Source organism: Ziziphus jujuba, chromosome 1 (assembly GCF_031755915.1).
Source record: "Ziziphus jujuba cultivar Dongzao chromosome 1, ASM3175591v1".
NCBI lineage: Eukaryota > Viridiplantae > Streptophyta > Magnoliopsida > Rosales > Rhamnaceae > Ziziphus > Ziziphus jujuba.
The window spans coordinates 37,690,900-37,711,157 of NC_083379.1; the positions used below are offsets into that span (position 1 = coordinate 37,690,900).

Genomic DNA, 20,258 nt, shown 5'->3' on the forward strand with positions numbered 1-20,258 from the left:
ATTTACAAATCCAGTGCATAAATCTTGCTTGTAAATGGTCATTTTTTATATCTCATTTCCAATTCCAACCATCATTTATTGCTGACACCCACCCAGCTTTTCTTATTCCTTTCACACCTACTTACTTTCAAATTTCAATATAATTTACTGGCTTTGTATCTCAAAAAGTTAACCATGATCTCCAATATTGATAGAAACAGGCAATCACCTCCAAAATTTGGGGTGATTGTCAGTTGGGATGTACCTTCCTGAGACCATCTTTATTATATCTAGAATTTTACAAGATTTTATTTTCCTTTTCAAAAATTTGACTTTGTAAGTCTCAGTTGCACCTGCTTAATTATATACTTTTATAAATTTAGCAACAATATAGTTTTATAGGTCTGCATATAATTTGAATTGAATTACAACCACCCAACCTTTATTATTTTGTTTGTGACAAGCATAAAATTAAAAAAGCTATATATGCTCTAGTTGTACTTGTACAAAGGAGATAAAATAAATATGTGATTGACAAAAATATTACTATAATTTAATGGCATTAACATGAGAAATAGGTATGTGAAAATTTCTTATCTAAAATTTGACTTCCGAGCACTGTTTAGTGATAAATTTATTATTTTTTATATAGAAAGTTTGAGTTCAAATTTTTTTATTTCATAATAAAAAAGACTGTGTAGTGATAAGTTCATTATTTTTTATATAAAAAATTTAAATTCAAATCTTTCCATTTAATAATAAAAAGGAAAATTTCGCAAGTTGGATTGAATATTATGACTTCATTTTAAATTTGTGGTATAAAAATTTGTACAAAAAAGAAAAGCAAACCTGAATAATACATCTTCCTCTTCCAACGTAAACTTGACACATATTGTATTTGATTGCGTGGAAGCAAACTATCAATCGCAATGTTTGAATGGCCTTCAACTTCATCATTACCCTTCTCTAATTTGCCACATCTTTTGATTGTAGATAAAGAAACTGGGAAATGATGAATTGACACATTGCATCTAAGGCATGCCTAAACAGCAGGCCCATAAATTCCTTCTGAGCCCCACGAGCAAAGCTCTAGAAAAGTAATATTCCTATTAACTTTACAGCCCTCCAAATATTCTCAATGGAATTTGTTCCTCCAATGCTTTATGGAAAAGCCTTTTCTCTTGCACTATAAGAATCAAAGACACCACCATGACTGTCTCCAACCCCACGATCTCAAAATCCTGTATAGTTTCTATAGATGTCGCAAATGACTGGTCGCAAACAGCTTGAAGTTCTTAGAGAAGAACATACATCAAACAGATGGTGTGTCTCACTCAGAGACGATGTGTTCAAAAATTTCATGTCCCAGGGCAATCCAACAGTACAAAAGGTTTTTGGTGATGGGTCACTGTTCAGTCCTTTCCTGTTTGGAAAATTTTTTGACCCTTCTGATGCTTTCCCACTTTGGGAATTTGAGTCAGAAGTACTGCTATCTAATCTCCGGAGCTCGGGCCAAACCACTGTGGATTGGTTTCAAACAGAGCAAGATTATGTACTAAAAGCAGAACTACCAGGTAAGTAAATTTTACCGAGTATGCAATTCTCAGATATCTTTCTAGTTCTGAAATTAAATCTATATAAAACTATTGGATTCCAATTTGAATCCATAAAAACAAAGAAAAACTAAAAAAGAAGTCTATAGAGATGGGAAAGAGGGTTTGGGAGAGATAGTATAGAATCCAAAAAAAAGGTTTAAACTTTATGATACAAACTTTCATGAGAGGAAAGAAAGTTAATTGGGTATTATCTGGTGTGGTTTACTGAAACAGGCAATGGAAAAAACTGTAATGTTCAAATATATGCAGACAGTGAGAAAGTTGTGGAAATTAGTGGGCAATGGAAGCAGCAGACCAGAGAGTCCAAAATGGAGTGGAGAAGTGGGAACTGGTGGGAATATGGGTTTGTCAGGAGGCTTGAGATGCCTGAAGATGCTGATTGCAGAAGAATAGAGGCATATGTGACTACTGACATGGTTTTTGAAATTAAAATAGCCAAGAAAACTTTGGGTTCTGATCATCCAAATAAAGGAAAGGATGTATCGATTGCAACAAAAAATTCTGAAGCAGTGTAAGTAGAGAAGAACATGCTGCTAATCACTGCCATATTTTGACACTGAAAAATCTATCTCATACAGTACTATATATTAGACATGCAACATATAGACTCTTTTATGAGAGTTCCTGATAAGATATCAAAGTCTCAAATAGCCTGGTTTCATACAATGAAGGATTTGAAAAAGATATCAAATTAAACATGTATAATACCTTTCTTATAACCCAAAAAAAAAAAAAAAAAAAAAACAAAACAAAACAAAACAAAACCAAAAAAAAAAAAAAAAAAAACACTTTTACATGCTATCATGGTGTTAATCTCCCACCATAATGTGGGCCTCAACTGATTTTGTGCTTCAGATAATATGTTGTAGGATATATATATATATATATATATTTATCAACATGTTAGAGGATATTGTTACGACATCTATGTTCCACGGCATATTACCTAAGCCACAAAATCTTGCATGTTAGGTTGGGAAATTAGCACCTGCTGTAAAATAATTGTCATATTTTAATGTTTTTTACCCTTAACACCAATTGATAAATCACTTATAAACTCGTTTGCACCTTTTATTTATTTATTTATTTATTCAAATGACTAAAAGCATTTTTATATATGTCTAACCAAATCAATATATTATCTTTGTTATATATATATATATATATATATAGTTCGACTTTTATCAAGATACTTCATAAAATTTAATCATTTTAATGTATTTACTGAATTACACGTATTAGAATGGTAAATTTTTTGTGCTGTAGAAATTCTGTGTTGAGTTACTGTTTTGTTTCAATGCAAAAAACTTATATATGTATATATAAAATATAATATTAAAAAATATTTTCACATAAAACAATGCAAAGCATAATTATCAATTGTGTTTTGGAGTATTTAAAATTATAGTTATATATAATATAATTAAGCATCAAATCAAGTAATTAAAACTCTTTTTTTGTTTTTGACTAGTAAAATCCCCCAAGTAATAAGCAGGGTAGTGAGACATTGTATAAAGGAAGGTTCCTATAGTAATGCATGATTAATTGGTCGAATGTCACACATAAAAGGATGTCCAATAATATACATACTAGTAGTAGCTAAATCCTAACAACTATGATATATAACTCCAAATATATCTCATTGATTATATTAACATATTTGGAAGGTAATCTCTCACATTTCTAATGCATTTAATATGATCAACAACATAAACATTTTATCAGAATTCCCATGCAAATCACAAAGTTGGATTTTATCATGAACTATTTAATGTTAATTATGCATACTAGATGCAAATCTCATTTACAGTCATTTTTATTATATATACAAATATTGCTGCAAAAAATAAAAAATGGACGATGCTAGATCCTTAAAAATGGTGTGAAAAGTTTAGATCATTTATCAAACTTGATCGCTGAAATCTTGAAATCTTAACGAGGTAATGAAAGAAAAGAACTATTCTTTTAGTTATCTAAATATTGAATAAGGATATCCTATATATATATATATTTACAGCAAAAAAAAAAAAGAAAAAAGAAAGAAAGAAAGGAATATCCTATATATATCAAAATTTGTTAGTCATTTTGATCACTAATTAACAAAATAAAATGGAGCTAGGATTTTTTTTTTTTGTTTTTTTTTTTCAGCACATGAAGTTCAAGCCATTCTTTATTTTGTTTTTCTTGGCCTTGGGAGGAATATGAACCATGAACAATAACAAACAATCATAATCGATATTATGATGGTAATTAATTTCTTTTAAGCTTTTAATCAAGACATTCCATCTATTCAAAAAAAACAAATAAATAAAAAAATTCCACCACACCTACTATTATCTTAAGTTTGACAAAATTTAATTAGACGGTTTATCAATAATTCACTGTAAAAACAATACTATTCAAATCTAATATATATGATATTTAAGAAAAGAAAAAAGTATAATATTATATTTTAATTAATATGATTTTTTTTCCCTTGCTTTTCTTAACTCAAAATATTTTATATTAACCAAGAAAATAAAGAATATATATATATATATATATATATATATATAAAAGACAACATCCTCCAACATACCACTAAATACAAAGAAAAGTTAATTACACTTTGACTTTAGTACTCTTGATTTGAAATTTTCCGAGAAACTTGCAATAAAGTTGTGAATAAAAAATTTAGGATGGTGATTAATGAAAATAAAGTAGTCATGTAGATGAAATTACTATTGTAATTTATTTAGCCAAATTGATTATTGAAATAATTTACAATAAATTAAACAATTGAAAGTCTACAATTAAATACTCAAAAGTATTAAGGAATAATCAACCGTAAAAAAAAAAAAAGAAAAAAAAGAAAAAAAGAAAAAAATAAAAAAAGGTATAAAAGATCTAATGCGCCTTGAAGCTCCATCTGACATATGCATGCTTTTCGATATCCACCCCCCTTTTTTTGTTTTGTTTTTGTTTTTGTTTTTTTGTTTTTTTTGGGGTAAATATCCACCCCTATTGATTTAAGCTCTAAAAGGTTATATATATATATATATGCATGCATGACAAATATAACAAAACAAATATATCATCACCACTCATTTATCATAATATTTATAGCTCAAATTGATAGAACTTAAATTGTACCGTCCAAAAAAGAAAATATAATTTCTGAGCATCCTAGCTAATTTATTTCTTCTACCATATTATAAGTACTAATTTAATTCTATACAAATGCATGCATATATATATATATACATATATACACCTCACATGGAAAACAATATATATACATATATATATATATATATATATATAAAATTTTTCTGCAGGCCCAAGAAGTTAAGCCGATCAAACTACATAATTAATCAGGACGGGCTTTCCCATCCCAAGTATTCCATATGTAAGCTCTAATTAAGTTCAGCCATTTGTCTATCCATTTGTGTTTGAGAAAGCACATCAACCCTAGAATTTTCCTTTGTTGGTTGATTACTAATTAAGAAGCATAAAACAACTAAGAAAATATATACATATATATATATATATATTATAATATCATTTAAAAAAATTATATCTCTTATTAATTTATTTAATTATCTGGTGATTCGATCAATAACACAACAAACATAAACTGGCCGGTTTGTTGTTCAACAATCAATTATGTGTCCAATTATATATCTTGCAATATTCTCTCACTAAACCCAAAAAAAAATAAACTCATCTATTAGCATATCGATTATACCAAAGCATTAAGGAGAAAAAAAGTATTAATTTTTCCCCCCTATTTTTTTTTTTTTTTTTTTGTTTTTTGATACTTTGACTCTATATATTTTTGTTAATCGACCTAATCAACTATAATTGTTTTCAGCGACTCATACATAAGGCTAGCTACCTTGTCAATTTTTGTATCCGAAATATGCCAAACAAGTTATAACTTATTATTCTTCATACCTAACATTGTTTTTAGTGAGAATCCAATTAATCCATGATGTGCTACCAAAAAGTCCAGATTTTTTTTTAAAAAAAAAAAAAAAGAAAAAAAAAGAAAGAAAGAAGCTACTTCTAATCTGTTTAATATATTTGACCTTTTAACTTTTACCATCTTTACGTTTAATTTGAATCACGTATTAAGCACCACATTGCTTGAAAATGCAGCAATTTCGTTAGAAGCCCCATGGTTGTTAAAGAGTTAAAAATTGATCTTCTGCTAGGTAATTTCTTATATATAAATTCACCCGTATATAATCTAATATTTATTATGTTTATATATGATTGATGTGCACCAAATAAAACTTCTATATATATCTGAATATATAACTAATCACAATCCCATTCACCAAAATAATAATAATAATAATAATCAAAATCATATATATATTTCCTCATAAGGGCATGCTGGCTATGAAAGTATGAACAAATTAAAACAGACAAAGAAATTCTGGTCTTTATTTTATTCCATTCATATATGTATATATATATATATAGGAGGAGACTACAGTCCATCTGTACGTAGATTTGTATCAAAATTGATGTTTTGAAAAAAAAAATCAAACTTTGCTATGTATGTGTATATAGCTGTACACAACAAAATCAATATATATATATTTTTTTTGTAAAAAAAAGCATCAATTTGGAACCGCATCATAGCATTTTATATATATATATAAATATAAATTTATATTATATGTATAGATCAACTAGAAATAATTTTTATTTATTTATTACTTTATTTTATTTGGAGTGTAATTTTATGAGAGCTACACGCATAGCATAAACTTTATTGGCTGCTGATCTATATTTAAAGAAGAAGTTTCCTTAAAAGGGATTATTAAAGAAAAGGAGTGCAAGGAATGCAGCTGAGCACCAAGAAATGAAAAGAAATACCAACAACTGAGGTTACACACCATGAAGGATATTTTACAAACTTTTTTACCCTTTTTCTTATCTTACTACCATATCAATTATAAAAGAGAGAATTGTTCTGAAAGTTTCCAGGGAAAATTTAAAGAGAAAATTCTTGACCCCAATCTGACGCAAACACAAGTTTCTAATTTAATTCTTGTTAAGATTGTTGCGGAGACTTTGCTTCTTTTTTCTCTTTTTTTCACACACACACACAGAGAGAAAAGGGAGTCTATGGTTAATTATAAGATACAAAATAATAGAGATTAGATATCTAAGATTTTATTTTATTTTATTTGTTTATTTATTTGCTTTTCTTTTGGGGTTGCTAATAACTCCCTCACAAACACATTTTTAAGCATTTTGCTCAAGGCTTAAACATTTTGACCCGTTATTAACCAATAAGATGTTAAAGAGAATAGTTTGATATTTTTATTTTTGTTTTGGACTAAGAAGAGAATAATTTGATTTGTCATTCAGAAGAATAACTACTATGAAGAATAACGGCTTTAGTAAAGAATACATTTACTGATTCAAATTAATCAATTGGCTTTACCAAATGCTAATAGTATAATATACCAAAATAATAATAATAATAATAATAATAAAAATCTCAATTAATATAATTCCAACATTGTGGTGTACTGACATATTGGAACTTCGAACTGAAACGTCAAAATTAACCATATTGAATTAATAATTGAGATAAAAAGTGAAGTAAAATATTATATAAACTAGTTCCCAACATGTGAGAATTTTTATTGTTTATTTTTTGCTGAGAACATGTGAGAATTTTTGGGTCATTGGTATCCCATGAATAATATAGAAATTATTCTATAATATCCTAGGAGAGATGTGCTGTGCCTCTCATATTACCTTTTTTTTTTTTTTTTTCTTTTTCTGAAAACCTCTCATATTACTTTTTATCATTAAAAATGTATCCATACACTTATGTCAATTATATATATATATATATACATTTTGATGTTCATTTATTAAACCTTCATTTTATCAAACTACCTATCAGCTTTTTAACATGTCACTCCTCTGTATGTTTTTTATTTTTATTTTTTTATTTCATTATATATATATATATAACGTTTCTTTCATTATCACTCACTCTATGAAAAACATATGCACACTCAAACATGTTTATCCCAAAAAAAGAAAAATGCACACTCAAACATATAAAAGTGCAGTCTGTAATTTTCTTCAAAAATTGGTTTTGTAGTTGACATGCTGACTTGGATGACCCAAAAAAAAATATAAAATTAAAAAAAAAAGAAAAAAAAAATATTGGTTATCTTGCATTGTTTAAATATTTGGCCCCAAAAATTGTAAATATTGCAATTTATGGATGTTGATTACACAGACCTCATTCCCTCACAGAGACTATTTTGGTCCTTTTTTTTGGGGTAAATAGACTATTTTGGTCCATATCTCACTTTCACCGAGGATAGCAAAACAACATTTCACCAAATCATTTACCCAAAAAAAAAAAAATATTTCACCAAATAAAATCAACTATAAGAACAATTTTGATGGTGGAAAACGATAATTATTTTGTAAATAATTAAAAAACAAATTTATAAACAATTTAATTTTTTTTGGACATTCAATTTATAATTCCTCCTTTTTTTCATTATAAAATACGCTATGGTTATATTTCAACTATGGTTATTGTAAGATAAAAGAAAAATCCCAAAACCCAAAATTGTTTTTAACGTTATAAAGATGAATTTTCATTAATTACCCAAAATATCCCCCGTCTATAACAAATATGAACATCTAGACGGCAAATGAGAATAAGATAATTTAAGGGCAATTAAGGAATTATGATTTCCCAACGAATCTTTAATATAGTAGTACCGCTCGATCCCCATTTCAAAAAGATTCAAATTCCAATGGCAGTAAAAAATGTAACTATACCAACAAACCAACGAACCTATGGAAAATAAAATAAGAAACATCCCAATTTTAAAATTTAATATTTTTGTTGTAAATTATCTAATAATTTAAACTTTTTTTTTTTTTTTTTGGGTGGTGTTTTTTCCCCTAAAAAAAGAATTGGGTTTGCTGTCTATCTCTCATCTCTGTGTTTCTTGCTTGTGGATCATCCATCTTCCTGCTTGTTGAAGCAACGGCTGTGATAAACTGTTAGCTTTGGATACAATCCATGACCCCACAACAAACTTTCTAAAATTTCTGTCTCTCTCTCTTCCTCTTTCCTTCTTCAAATTGGCTTCCAAGAAGTACTGCTAGCCTCCATTTTTTTACAAACCCACAACCAGAAGCTCCTTTCGAGTGTTTTGCATTTTCCAAGAACTGGGTCTCATTCTTCATCCGCTTGTTTTACGTGGGTCTCTTTTGTTTTTTCTCCCTTGGATAATAGTTTATGTGTGCTTGATCTGCTTTTGCTTCCTTTTCTTTTGAGTTTTTTTGGTTGGTTTTCTGAGTAACTAATCGTGGGAATGAAGTGGATGTGAAAAAAGTGATAAACTTTGGAGCGAGAAAAAATGGTTGGTACGGCTACAAATGGAAGAAGCCGGCATGCTTTTTCGCAGGTTAATGGGGCACACGATATAGGTCCGAATAGTGCTCCGGCGAGTAATGCTGGTTCGGAATGCGGTGGCTTTGAGTTCACTAGAGAAGATGTTGAAGCATTGCTGAACGAGAAACCCAAAAGGAAGGACAGGTTCAATCTCAAGGTCAGTTGTCATTTTGAGTGTTTTGGATTTCGGAGTAAAAGTTCTTTCTGGATCGGTTAATTTTCTTTCGCATTCTATCTATATGACAGAATGTTTCTGTTAATGAAGTTTTAGTTTTTACCTCGTTTAGTTTTAGTATGGATTGAATTTTGAGTTTTATATTTACAATTTTTTTTTTTTTCATAAATTTATTGATTTTTTTTTCCAGGAAAAATGTGATCTTTTAACGGAGTATATTAAAAGGCTTAAACTTTGCATCAAATGGTTTCAAGAGCTTGAGTCAAGCTACTTATTTGAGCAAGAGAAGTTGCAGGATAGGTTGATTGAGGCGGAGCAGAACTGTAGTAGAATGGGTAATGATTATTTATTTATTTATTTTTCTTTTTTCAGTGAATTCTATATGTAAGTTACTTGTGAAAGTAACCAGATTTATTTGATCATAGAAATACTACTGGAAAAAAAAGAAGAGGAATTGAATGCCGTTATTGCGGAGCTCAGGAATAATTATTCTTCTTTACAAGAGAAATTTTCTAAGGAAGAATTGGACAAATTGGTAAGCAAGGCCAAGTTTTTGTGCAGTATGGGTTTGTCTTCTGATTGCTATAAGCTATATAATTCTTGAAAATAACAATCAGGCTGCAATGGAGTCTCTCACAACTGAAAGAGAGGCCAGACTTAATATTGAGAGATCACAGAATTCCCTTTCGGAAGAGCTTTCGAGAACTCAACGAGAGCTCTCAAGTGCTAACCAGAAGGTGAAATAGGATACGGTTTTCTTTATTGTCTTTTTAACTTTGGCCTTTCTCATGTATTATAGACTTGTTCTTCTAAATATTTGGATTGGGTTTTGAATTCTGCAGATGTCGTCACTTAATGATATGTATAAGCGATTGCAAGATTACATTGCTAGCTTACAGCAATATAACAGTAAACTTCATACAGATCTTTCTACTGTTGAGGATGACCTGAAGCGTACAGAGAAAGAGAAAGCTAGTATCGTGGAGAACCTAAGCATGTTAAGGGGTCAACTTACAATGTGCAGAGTGAGTTTCTTCTTTAGTAGATCCACTTCCCATTGCATAAGATAGTTTTACTTATGATTTATAGAAATACTTGATTCTAATGGGTGGCTGAAAGAATGAAGATAGGATCCTTCAGATGGTATTTTAGATTTCTTAATATGCTGAAGTGAAACACCTTGGACAATTGTAAATTGGTTTACATTAATGATCCGAGATGATGTAAGCAAATCTTGTTTTCTGATGTTGCTCCTTAAAGCTGTAATTTAACAAATGGTAGGGTAGGTGCCTACATGTTTAGCCAGTGATCAGAGACATGTGAATGAAATCCATTGCGATTAAATCTCACCTCTCCGTGGATGGGTTTTTTAAAATGGAAAGAACATCTTGCTTTATGTAGTTAGATGGCTGCAATGGGTTTCTGATGGACCAAAAGGATGATTTATATTGTAATCATTACTAAGTTAGGATCTTGAATTCTTCATCAAGGAAATTATCTCTATAATCTTTTGAAGTCAAGGTTTCATAGAAGCCGTTTTCATATGTTTTAAGACTTTAAAATTATGTTTCTGTGGCTGGCTTTATTGTTGTCCACATGCGACAGTTCTTCTTCTTCAGGTTGTGACTTTGGCAACCATGTTGGAACCCTTTAAGGGTATTAATCAATGATTTATGTAAATCTTAAGTGTGAAGATGGTTTCCTTCTCTTCAGTTCCATTTCAGTATATCCATTTTAACTTGTAGCAAATTATGGATTATATGTAGGCATCTCATGATGAGGCTGTAAAGCAGAGGGATTCTCTGGTTAATGAGGTTGCATCCCTTAGAGTGGAGTTGCAGCAAGTGAGAGATGATCGTGACAGCCTGCTACTCCAAGTGCAGACTTTGACTGCTGAAGTTGTGAAGTATAAAGAGTCTACAGAAAGTTCTTGTTCTCAGTTGGATAACCTGACAACAAAAACAAATGAACTAGAGGTCCTTATTTTTTACTTTTTCTGCGGTTTTTTTGTTTGCGATAACTTTTATTCTTCCTGGCAAACATTTTAGGTTATTGGGTTCTTTTCAGGAAAGATGCACCTTACAGAGTAATGAGATAAGGACATTGAAGGACCGTCTAATGAATGCAGAAGAGAAACTTCAGGTGATAATAATACACGGTGTTGAGTTCATTAAATAAGTAAAAGATTTGGGATGTGTGCCATATTGTTTTTGATTCCGTTCTTTTTCTAGCTGTCCGACTTATCTCAACTGGAAACAAGAACAGAATATGAGGAGCAGAAGAATATTATAACTGTGTTACAAAATCGTCTAGCAGATGCAGAATCTAAAGTTATTGAGGGAGAGATGCTCCGTAAAAAGTTACACAACACCATCCTGGTAATTCTTCTGTCACACCTGCTTGACACCAACATCAGCTACACCTTACTAAACTCTCTCATACTGTAGGAGCTAAAGGGGAACATTCGAGTATTCTGTAGAGTGCGACCTTTGTTGCCTGATGATGGTTCTAGCAGTGAAGGAAAGGTTATCTTTTATCCAACATCAATGGAAGCTCATGGACGGGGCATTGATTTAGTGCAAAGCGGTAAGTCCTCTAGGAAAAAAAGAAAAAGGAAAAATAAAAAAGAGATAAAGATAGCAAGTTGCTTTTAGAATCATTCATGCCTTACTTTTTGTTTATTATACTCTCAAAAGGTTTATATCATCAACAGGGCAAAGACATTCTTTCACATTTGACAAAGTTTTTATGCCTGATGCATCGCAAGAAGAGGTCTTTGTAGAAATTTCACAGCTTGTACAAAGTGCTCTAGATGGTTATAAGGTGATTCTGAGCTACAGATACATTTCAATTACTATCTGTGTTCATACCAAGCAGTGAAATAATATGTTTTGTTGAATACTTTTCTCTTGAAAGTTTTGTTAGTTATGTTGGGAAAGCATAAGATTGCATCCTTCAACATTTAAATGTTTTTGTTATATGCTTATATATCATATTTACAGATTCCATAAGATGAAAATGTTACTTTTTTTCTTTTTCTTTCTTTTAAAATAATGAAATTGATTATTATAACATGACTAGTTTTACTCGTTAAAACATTTGTTTGCATGTGTGTTATTTTGAGTTGATCATGGGTATCACAATTTGTAGTAGATTCCTTTTTTTTTGGTTATTTAATACCTTTATCCTATTTGGCTGATGTATATGGTGTATAGAGATTCATTTACTTTGCATATGCAACTGCATTTGATTTGTTCGTTTAAACTGCTATATATTTTCAGCATATGTAACTTAGCCAGATGATATGGCTTCTTTTTCCAGGTTTGTATTTTTGCCTATGGTCAAACAGGATCTGGCAAAACCTATACCATGATGGGTAAACCAGGTCTCCCAGAGCTAAAGGGGTTGATACCTCGTTCATTAGAACAGATATTTCAAACTAGACAATCTCTTGAACCACAAGGTTGGAAATATGAAATGCAGGTTAGTGGAATCTCTCTCTCTCTCTCTCTCTCTCTCTCTCTCTCTTGTAGTTCTCTACCAGTTCTGCGAATTAATGGTGGCAACCACTTATATTTTTCTTTTGCAAATATGTAGGTGTCAATGTTGGAAATATATAATGAAACTATCCGTGATTTGATATCTACAAATAGATCATCTACAGATGTCTTACGATTAGAAAATAGTAACGGTGGTAAGCAATATACAATCAAGCATGATGCGAACGGTAACACACATGTCTCTGATCTTACAATTGTGGATGTTCGTAGTGCTAAAGAAGTCGCATTTCTTTTGAACCAGGCTGCAAATAGCAGGTAAACAAATCTTGTTTCAATATTTGGCTACAAGTTTTTTCTTCCCTGGTTCATTGTATCTATGTCTTGAGAAGTTGATTGCATTTATAACTACTAACTACTTTTTGAGAATTGACAGCATTTACAAGTGATAACTACTAACACATGCTTGCTATGTTATGTTACAAAATTTCTAGTCCTTTGTATATTATTTTCTATCTTATTTGTCTTATTATGTAGAATTTCATGGTGTGGTGCTAATGTTTGATGAATTGTGATATAACTTCTCACACAACAACTGATATTAGAAAAAAGGTTCCTGAATTGATATATATGTATATATATGCAATTAATGTTCTGAAGTTTATTTGACTAACATTTTCTTAAATACCTATGTGATCTAAATTTCTGAACTCTTATATTTTACTTGGTTTTTAGGTCTGTAGGCAAGACACAAATGAACGAGCAATCATCAAGAAGTCATTTTGTTTTCACACTACGGATATCTGGTGTTAATGAGGTATCAACATCCTCTATTTCTATAATTTAAAGGTTTTAAGCATAATGTTTTGATTTTTTATCTTCTCATGTGCTGTATTGCTGTGGTAACTTATTTGGCTAAGTTTGCCCTTTTATCTACCAGAGCACTGAACAACATGTACAAGGTGTATTGAATCTTATTGATCTTGCTGGAAGTGAGCGTCTTTCTAAGAGTGGTTCTACAGGGGACCGACTGAAAGAAACTCAAGTATATCATCGAAACCTTTTTAATCTATATCTATTTCTACATCTCTGTATTCTTTTTTGTTTATTTATTAATTGTTGTATTTTACCTTTTCTATTCTAAGTATTTTCTTTTTTAAATCAGGCCATCAATAAAAGTTTGTCATCCTTAAGTGATGTTATTTTTGCCCTGGCAAAGAAAGAGGACTATGTCCCATTTAGGAACTCAAAGCTGACGTATCTTCTTCAGGTAATTTCTGTAGAGATATGAAGATAGTTTTAGTTCATTTATGCAGATGGTTTCACTAATGTTATGGACTGCTCACTCCTAATATGAGAGAGGAAGTCTCTGTAATCAGCAATGAACCAAAATATAGTTTATCTCCATATTTTGGACATTCTAATTCACATATGAATGTTTGATCAGCCATGTCTAGGAGGAGACTCAAAGACATTGATGTTTGTAAACATCTCTCCTGATTCCTCCTCTGCGGGTGAGTCACTCTGCTCACTTCGTTTTGCTGCTCGGGTAAATGCTTGTGAGATAGGAACTCCACGGCGTCAAACCAATATGCGGCTTTCAGATTCACGTTTGAGCTACTGTTAATCTTCGATAGATATTCCATTTTATTGGATGCAAATAATATTTGTTTCTTTATCACTAGTATTATAAAATGAAAGTTGAGAGTGATGCTAACATAGGCTTATTTGTATAGTGAAGAAAATACTCTGTACTAGCTTAAGTACAAAAATTCAAGTTTCTAATCCTTAAAAAGTTCTGATTATGTGAGCTTGATTTCTTTAACAAATACCCTCCCAGAAAATTTTACTCTGATGTGTTTGGTTTATTTTAATCTTTTGAATACCGAATGATTCGAAGCAGAAAGTGTCATCAGTTACTAAAAAAGAACAATAAGCTGCTTTTTTAATTTGCAAAACTGATAAATCTAGAATTGTAACCATATATTGTCCATTCAAATAATCGACCAACCTTTCCTTTTATCAGACAAACAGATTTTATAGATTTATGCCATTCTATCCATGACCTCTTGGAGGATAACCTTAGTGTCTTTGTAAAATGTCTCTGTCTGTGTCAGATTGCGCTGTTTAGCAGCGTCATCTAGCTGTAAATAAAATTGAAAATAAAACTTTCTTAAGCAGCTGAATTGAACTTTCAAAAGAGAACAGAGAATAATACTAGACTTGATTGCTTACCTTCTCCACATTGTCAAACAATCTGTTAGCCAGATTGGTAAGAGGTTGCTTGTCAGCAACTGGTGCTGCGGAGATAACTTTGTCGAAATCATAGTACATGAAGGTGGATTTGAGTCGAAGATACTTCTGGACATAGTTCAGCGTATCTTGTCCGATCAAATCCTCCATAGCCAGGAGATCAAATGCATATTTCCTTAGCCTATACATTCTGCCTTTGGTAGGAATATCTGCTATGTAAACTCCTTTTTTAAGAAACGAACGAGTACCCGTCTTCTCATTCGCGATATCTGTCATAGAAAGTCGAAAAAGACAACTTTTTTTGAGTCTCAGAATCAATCAAAGTGGCTCCTGACATGAGAGACAGAGACCAAACTGGAAAAAAACATGCAGAAAGTTACAACAAGTCATAAATACTGAATTGGGAACAGGGATGCTTACTGTTATACACAGAAGGAACAGGTAAAGGGCCATCGAGCCAGAACCTATTCTCCTCAGCAAGAGAGACTCCATTGCAGCTGTTCCCAACAAGTGTAATGGAGGCAAGGCCGAGTGCTAGCCTTCTTGTAGTTTGCAGTGAGTGTTGTTGCGAATCATCATCGGTTTTCTTGCATAGGAATCCAATTTTTTTTACTCTCTTTTGGGTTCGTCGAATGCTGGGAAACTTTGCAATGCCTGGCAGAGTTTCAGAGACTCCATTGAAGTTTGCCAGACGGGCCATAGTAGAAGAAGCCACTGAGGAAATGGGGTTTGAGCAAACTGATAAAGTTGGTTGGTTTTCAAGTTTATTTGTATCCGTTTGCAAGGGGCTAGCTACTACTGACCATCAGAAGGATATCCATATGAGGGATAATTTGGTCATTGCACTTCATATTTAGATTCTTTTCACTTTATTTTACTAAAATATGGTATATTTTTCCCCATTCTTTTGACCATGTTTTGATTTGTAACCTCTTGACCACTGATTATTATAATCTTTATCATCAAAGATCAATTCAAGTCCAGAATTAATTAACATGGTAATTTATTTATGGGAAATTCAGAGAACTTTACCATTTTTTATATTTTCTTTGAAGGTGGATGTGGCAATAACGTCAAGACTATGGCCTATGGGTCTTCTTGTTATCGAAAGCATTACCAACACCCCTATCGCAATTGTGGTAATTTGCTTTAGTTGGATATTTTACCCTATTCCATTTTTTATTTTTTGGCTGTATATGAAGCATAGTTTAGCTAAATTTGTATTTCAATCTCTAATTAGTTGCTTGGTTTTCTTGCTTTAGATTCAAGTTACAAATTAAATCTTAATTTTTTTCTCTAACACTTTCTCTCCACTAACCTAATCTTGGCCGATGTCTGAAATAGTGTAATTGTAGTTGTAACTGTACGCTGCTGCCGAGTTTAATATTTTAGAACTCATAGATGCTAAAGAAATAAATTTTGCAACCGAGTTAATTTTTATGGATATTTGGCTGTAGATAATTTAATTGTGAGGTATTTGTAATTATGAATTTATTGTTGGATGTGTTTTTGACAATTGTATAAAGAATTAGTTTTTTAATTTTTATTATTTGTTAGTGATGCTATACTATTATAATATTCATGGTGTTGTGCTTATCTTGAATTTTAGAAATGAGATTACAAATAAAATTAACTACACCAATTAATTATTTTGCTTTAAGATTTCTATAATAGTATAATAACATTTCAAAATGTTATGAATTAACATAGTATTTGAAAATGCTATTAAAGTATGATTATAGTATTTTAATAACTATTAAAATAAGTAACATGAGATCTATAAATTATCTCAAATACATACTAAATATGCAATGCTATTAATTGCTATTTATAACGTTTAACATGTTCAATACTGCTATAAAAAAAAAAAGTATGAATTTTTATACTGTCATAACGTTTCTAATAATACAATCATATGTTTTTTATGATATTTACTATGTCATATAAAAGATAATGAGTTATAGTGCAACACTCATCCAAAGTACTTCAATGAATCTGGCACCTGTTGGAATAAGTACGTGGACTGGCATAATTAGTTTAAGTGTGCTGCTTTTTGCACCAACTAAATTTCTATCCACACTACTCTTTTATGTAAAATTACTAGATCCTTTTTTTTTTTTTTAAGTATATTTTTTATTCACCATCTTTTCTTCTCTGTGAGATTTGATCTTCCCGACTAAGAAAAAAAACCTTTGGATTTAGGGGAATAAATGAACAAAAGAAATTTTACATGCTCTGCATTTAATCTCACCTTGAAGAGAAAACAAACAATGCAAATAAACCAAAAATCATTGCACAAGAAACACAGAAGCTTTGCACTTGTCTCTTTGGCCTGCAATAGCAAAGGCATTGGAGGATAAATATTTGAAAGGAGATGATAAAGATGGAAAGGAAGGATCAGTTGCGGCAGGGCGAGTGGTAGCCCTGGCGTTCATTTGTGGTAGATCGGTACCAAAGACGGCAATTCCAACTACACTTTGGGTGCTGCATACGGTAGATTCCGAGCAAATTGAGCTGCGGCACCGCCGCAAAATACACAGATCGGCAAAAGGCCGTTTGTTTGGTGCTGGTGGTGATGCTTCGATGTTGGTGGTGGACGTCAGCGTGAATGGCCACTTTAACCGTGAGTTGTAGCGTTGCGAGTGGCGTTTTCCTAACTTTAACTACAAGGCTGCCATGGTTTCAAAGTTCATGTTGGTCCGTCTATTCATTTGTGGTGAGGAACCAAAAAAAATAAAAAAATAAAAAAAGGGGCAAAAGGGTTTTTAAAGTAATTTAAATAAAGAACAGTGTAAAAAGAAATTTTGATTGTGCAAATAACAACACTTAGTTTCATTAACTTATTTGGCTTTGATGTTTCGGAATTTGATACTTTATTATTTAGTTGTATAAAAAGATCTATTGAAAACATTCTTTATTTATTTTTCGATAGATCCATTAGACCTAAATACCTTGACATCTTTTCTTTTATTTTTCTTTTATTTTTTAAATTTTTTTTTATTGTGTGCTGAAAAGCTTGAAATCTCTTTTTATGTAAAATCTTAATGGATTTGTGATCTATCTCTATTTTAAAATATATATTAATTATTATTTGGTGTGTGTTATAAATAAAAAATGATGTCATTGTTTTGATTCGTATTATTTTAACCTAGACAGAAAGGTGAATGTTGAGATAATTGTTTTCATAGCGTCTCTATCACGTAGTTTATTGTAGTGATAAAAATATTGACATCGACGGAAATATCGAGGATATGATTTTATGAAAATATCAATGAAAATATTGATATCAACGGAAATATCAAGGGTATGATTTTATGAAAATATCAATGAAAATATTGATATCAACGGAAATATCGAGGGTATGATTTTATGAAAATATCAATGAAAATGTCGATATATCAATGAAAATGTTGATATCAACGGAAATATCAAAGGTATGAATGAAAATATCAATGACAATGTCGATATCGACAGAAATGTCGATGAAATTATGGAAACTGTAAATATTTAATTCAGAATATATATTTTTACATATGAAATAATTAATATAGTAAAATAATGTAAAAAAAATACAATAATTAGAATACAATAATAATAAAATAGTTCATAAATATTAAAAATCATTGTAAGTAAAGAAAATACAATATTTATTAGCACCAAAATATAGATAATTTAACAAATAATACTAAAATATATGAAATTCTCAAATATAATTCAAATATATCATCAATACTAAAAGGAACTCCTTCGTATTTTAAATTGATGATCATATCTAGATGTTTCGGAAGTATAACAATTGGCATTCCAACTCATTATATTAGAAAAATTTTCCATGTAATTGTGGATATGCCAAACATATTTCTCTCTATCAATTTCAACCAACTAAATCAAAGATAATGTAGATTTACCCAAGGTGGTTTTACTTAGATTCAATCCACTCTTATGAAAAATTTTAAAATCATTTTGTGTTATGAAATCGGTTTTTACTGAACTAGACTATTAAAAATTTTATTCAATTATATTGAACTAAATTTAAAATATTTTAATTTAATTGATCTATATTTAAAATAATTCAAGCAAGTTTAACCTACACTTACAATATAAATGGTCCCTAAAGCAAATTTAAAAAAATATTATTTTAGTATTTTTCCTCTGCATGAAAGTTTGACTTTTGATCCTTTGTTTTTGTTTTTAATAGAGGGAAATGAATTGGGAAGAGCATAAAAGCATTAATGGGCCGAGTAGAGACACAACACAAATACTCTAACCCAAGTGACAAAATAACCCGTCATAGAAGCCCAAAAATAGAATATAAACAAAATATATATTAAAAAAAAAAAAGCGTCGTTCTTGTTATGAGTCTGTGTGTCTAGGGCACAAAAACACGAAAACCAAAAAAAATAATCACATTTTCAACCCCTGAAAAACACTTTAGTTTTTCATTTACATGTATCGAATTTCCATTAGATTTCCATTGATATCCATCGGATTTCCACAAGTTTTTCGAAATTTCAACTGATTTTTTCCAACAACTACGATATTATATGGCACCGGCAATGTTTCCACTACACCTTTGACGGAAATTTCTTCTCCCCCTCTATCGGAGTCAATGGTTGGCAATATCCGATAATTTCGACAATCTTTCGGTGATTTCATCGATATTTTCTTTTTTGGTTTATTGTTTTTCAGATTTCATAATAATCAAAGATTCATAATAGGAACTTCCAATCATCATCTATAAAATAGTATATGCTAAAGATTAATCTAAGATCCATGGCATGAATTCTCAACCAGTCATTAATAAACAATATGTACTAAAATTTTTGATACTTTCTTATGTGAGTATTCAAGCCATAGAGCTGAGTTTGAAATTTGAATTGAATAATGACATCAAACAAATAACTTGGAAAATGTGTACAAATGATTCCTAAACACTTTCATTTCATACTCTTCGCTGTTATCTTTATTTTTGTCCAAAGTTGATAACTCACTCTCCACTGACAAGTACACTTTGCTAGTGGTTTTTAAACACAAAAACAGAATATCAGCAGGATACTCACCATGCTTGATTTTTCAAAAACCGCCTCAAGGTATATTCACCATGCTAGAGGTTTCAAAAACTGCTCCAAGAAAAGGATTATTCATTACGCTCATGACCATTGGACCATCATACTATGAACTATAAAGACGTCTTTAGGCTAGATGTTTCAAAAACCGCCTCAGTGGAAGGATCATTCATTACGCTCAGGCCATTAGACCATCATGTACTCTGAACCATAAAGACTTCACCATGCTGGATG

The 20,258-nt window shown here is 30.7% G+C and overlaps 3 protein-coding genes across 4 annotated transcripts; 2 read left to right on the forward strand and 1 right to left on the reverse strand.

Annotated features, from left to right (window-relative positions):
• The first annotated feature begins 879 nt into the window (after positions 1-879).
• Positions 880-2,235, forward strand: LOC107431642 (21.7 kDa class VI heat shock protein). 2 transcript variants are annotated; one of them, XM_016042622.4, is made up of 2 exons: positions 880-1,553; positions 1,845-2,235. In XM_016042622.4, exons 1-2 carry the CDS (start codon positions 1,238-1,240, stop codon positions 2,108-2,110), a joined length of 582 nt encoding a protein of 193 aa, XP_015898108.3. In that variant the 5' UTR covers positions 880-1,237; the 3' UTR covers positions 2,111-2,235. The 2 variants fall into 2 exon arrangements, with proteins under 2 accessions (XP_015898108.3, XP_015898099.3); XM_016042613.4 differs by having other exon boundaries at positions 900-1,553; positions 1,809-2,235.
• Positions 2,236-8,436: 6,201 nt separating this feature from the next.
• LOC107431622 (kinesin-like protein KIN-14N) lies at positions 8,437-14,510 on the forward strand. The gene is made up of 16 exons (XM_016042590.4): positions 8,437-9,190; positions 9,399-9,543; positions 9,634-9,743; positions 9,826-9,945; positions 10,051-10,233; positions 10,975-11,184; positions 11,276-11,350; positions 11,440-11,586; positions 11,656-11,794; positions 11,922-12,031; positions 12,530-12,691; positions 12,806-13,023; positions 13,441-13,522; positions 13,646-13,750; positions 13,871-13,975; positions 14,153-14,510. Exons 1-16 carry the CDS (start codon positions 8,999-9,001, stop codon positions 14,330-14,332), a joined length of 2,283 nt encoding a protein of 760 aa, XP_015898076.2. The 5' UTR covers positions 8,437-8,998; the 3' UTR covers positions 14,333-14,510.
• Positions 14,511-14,621: 111 nt separating this feature from the next.
• Positions 14,622-15,734, reverse strand: LOC107431631 (photosynthetic NDH subunit of lumenal location 3, chloroplastic). The gene is made up of 3 exons (XM_016042601.4): positions 15,379-15,734; positions 14,941-15,227; positions 14,622-14,849 (listed from the first exon to the last, which is right to left on the reverse strand). The coding sequence occupies exons 1-3, from the start codon at positions 15,656-15,658 to the stop codon at positions 14,751-14,753; spliced, it is 666 nt and encodes a 221-aa protein (XP_015898087.2). The 5' UTR covers positions 15,659-15,734; the 3' UTR covers positions 14,622-14,750.
• Between the last annotated feature and the right edge of the window lie 4,524 nt (positions 15,735-20,258).

What these genes read in the sequence shown, in the direction of transcription:
- LOC107431642 (XM_016042613.4), top strand. Translation starts at nt 1,238, where the DNA reads ATGTCGCAAATGACTGGTCGCAAACAGCTTGAAGTTCTTAGAGAAGAA. An exon ending in ACTAAAAGCAGAACTACCAG is followed by an intron (nt 1,554 to 1,808) that starts GTAAGTAAATTT and finishes TTACTGAAACAG; the next exon opens with GCAATGGAAAAAACTGTAAT.
- LOC107431622 (XM_016042590.4), top strand. Translation starts at nt 8,999, where the DNA reads ATGGTTGGTACGGCTACAAATGGAAGAAGCCGGCATGCTTTTTCGCAG. An exon ending in TCTCAAGTGCTAACCAGAAG is followed by an intron (nt 9,946 to 10,050) that starts GTGAAATAGGAT and finishes TGAATTCTGCAG; the next exon opens with ATGTCGTCACTTAATGATAT. An exon ending in CATTGATTTAGTGCAAAGCG is followed by an intron (nt 11,795 to 11,921) that starts GTAAGTCCTCTA and finishes TATCATCAACAG; the next exon opens with GGCAAAGACATTCTTTCACA.
- LOC107431631 (XM_016042601.4), bottom strand. Translation starts at nt 15,658, where the DNA reads ATGGCCCGTCTGGCAAACTTCAATGGAGTCTCTGAAACTCTGCCAGGC. An exon ending in TGTTCCTTCTGTGTATAACA is followed by an intron (nt 15,228 to 15,378) that starts GTAAGCATCCCT and finishes TTTCTATGACAG; the next exon opens with ATATCGCGAATGAGAAGACG. An exon ending in TGTTTGACAATGTGGAGAAG is followed by an intron (nt 14,850 to 14,940) that starts GTAAGCAATCAA and finishes TTTTATTTACAG; the next exon opens with CTAGATGACGCTGCTAAACA.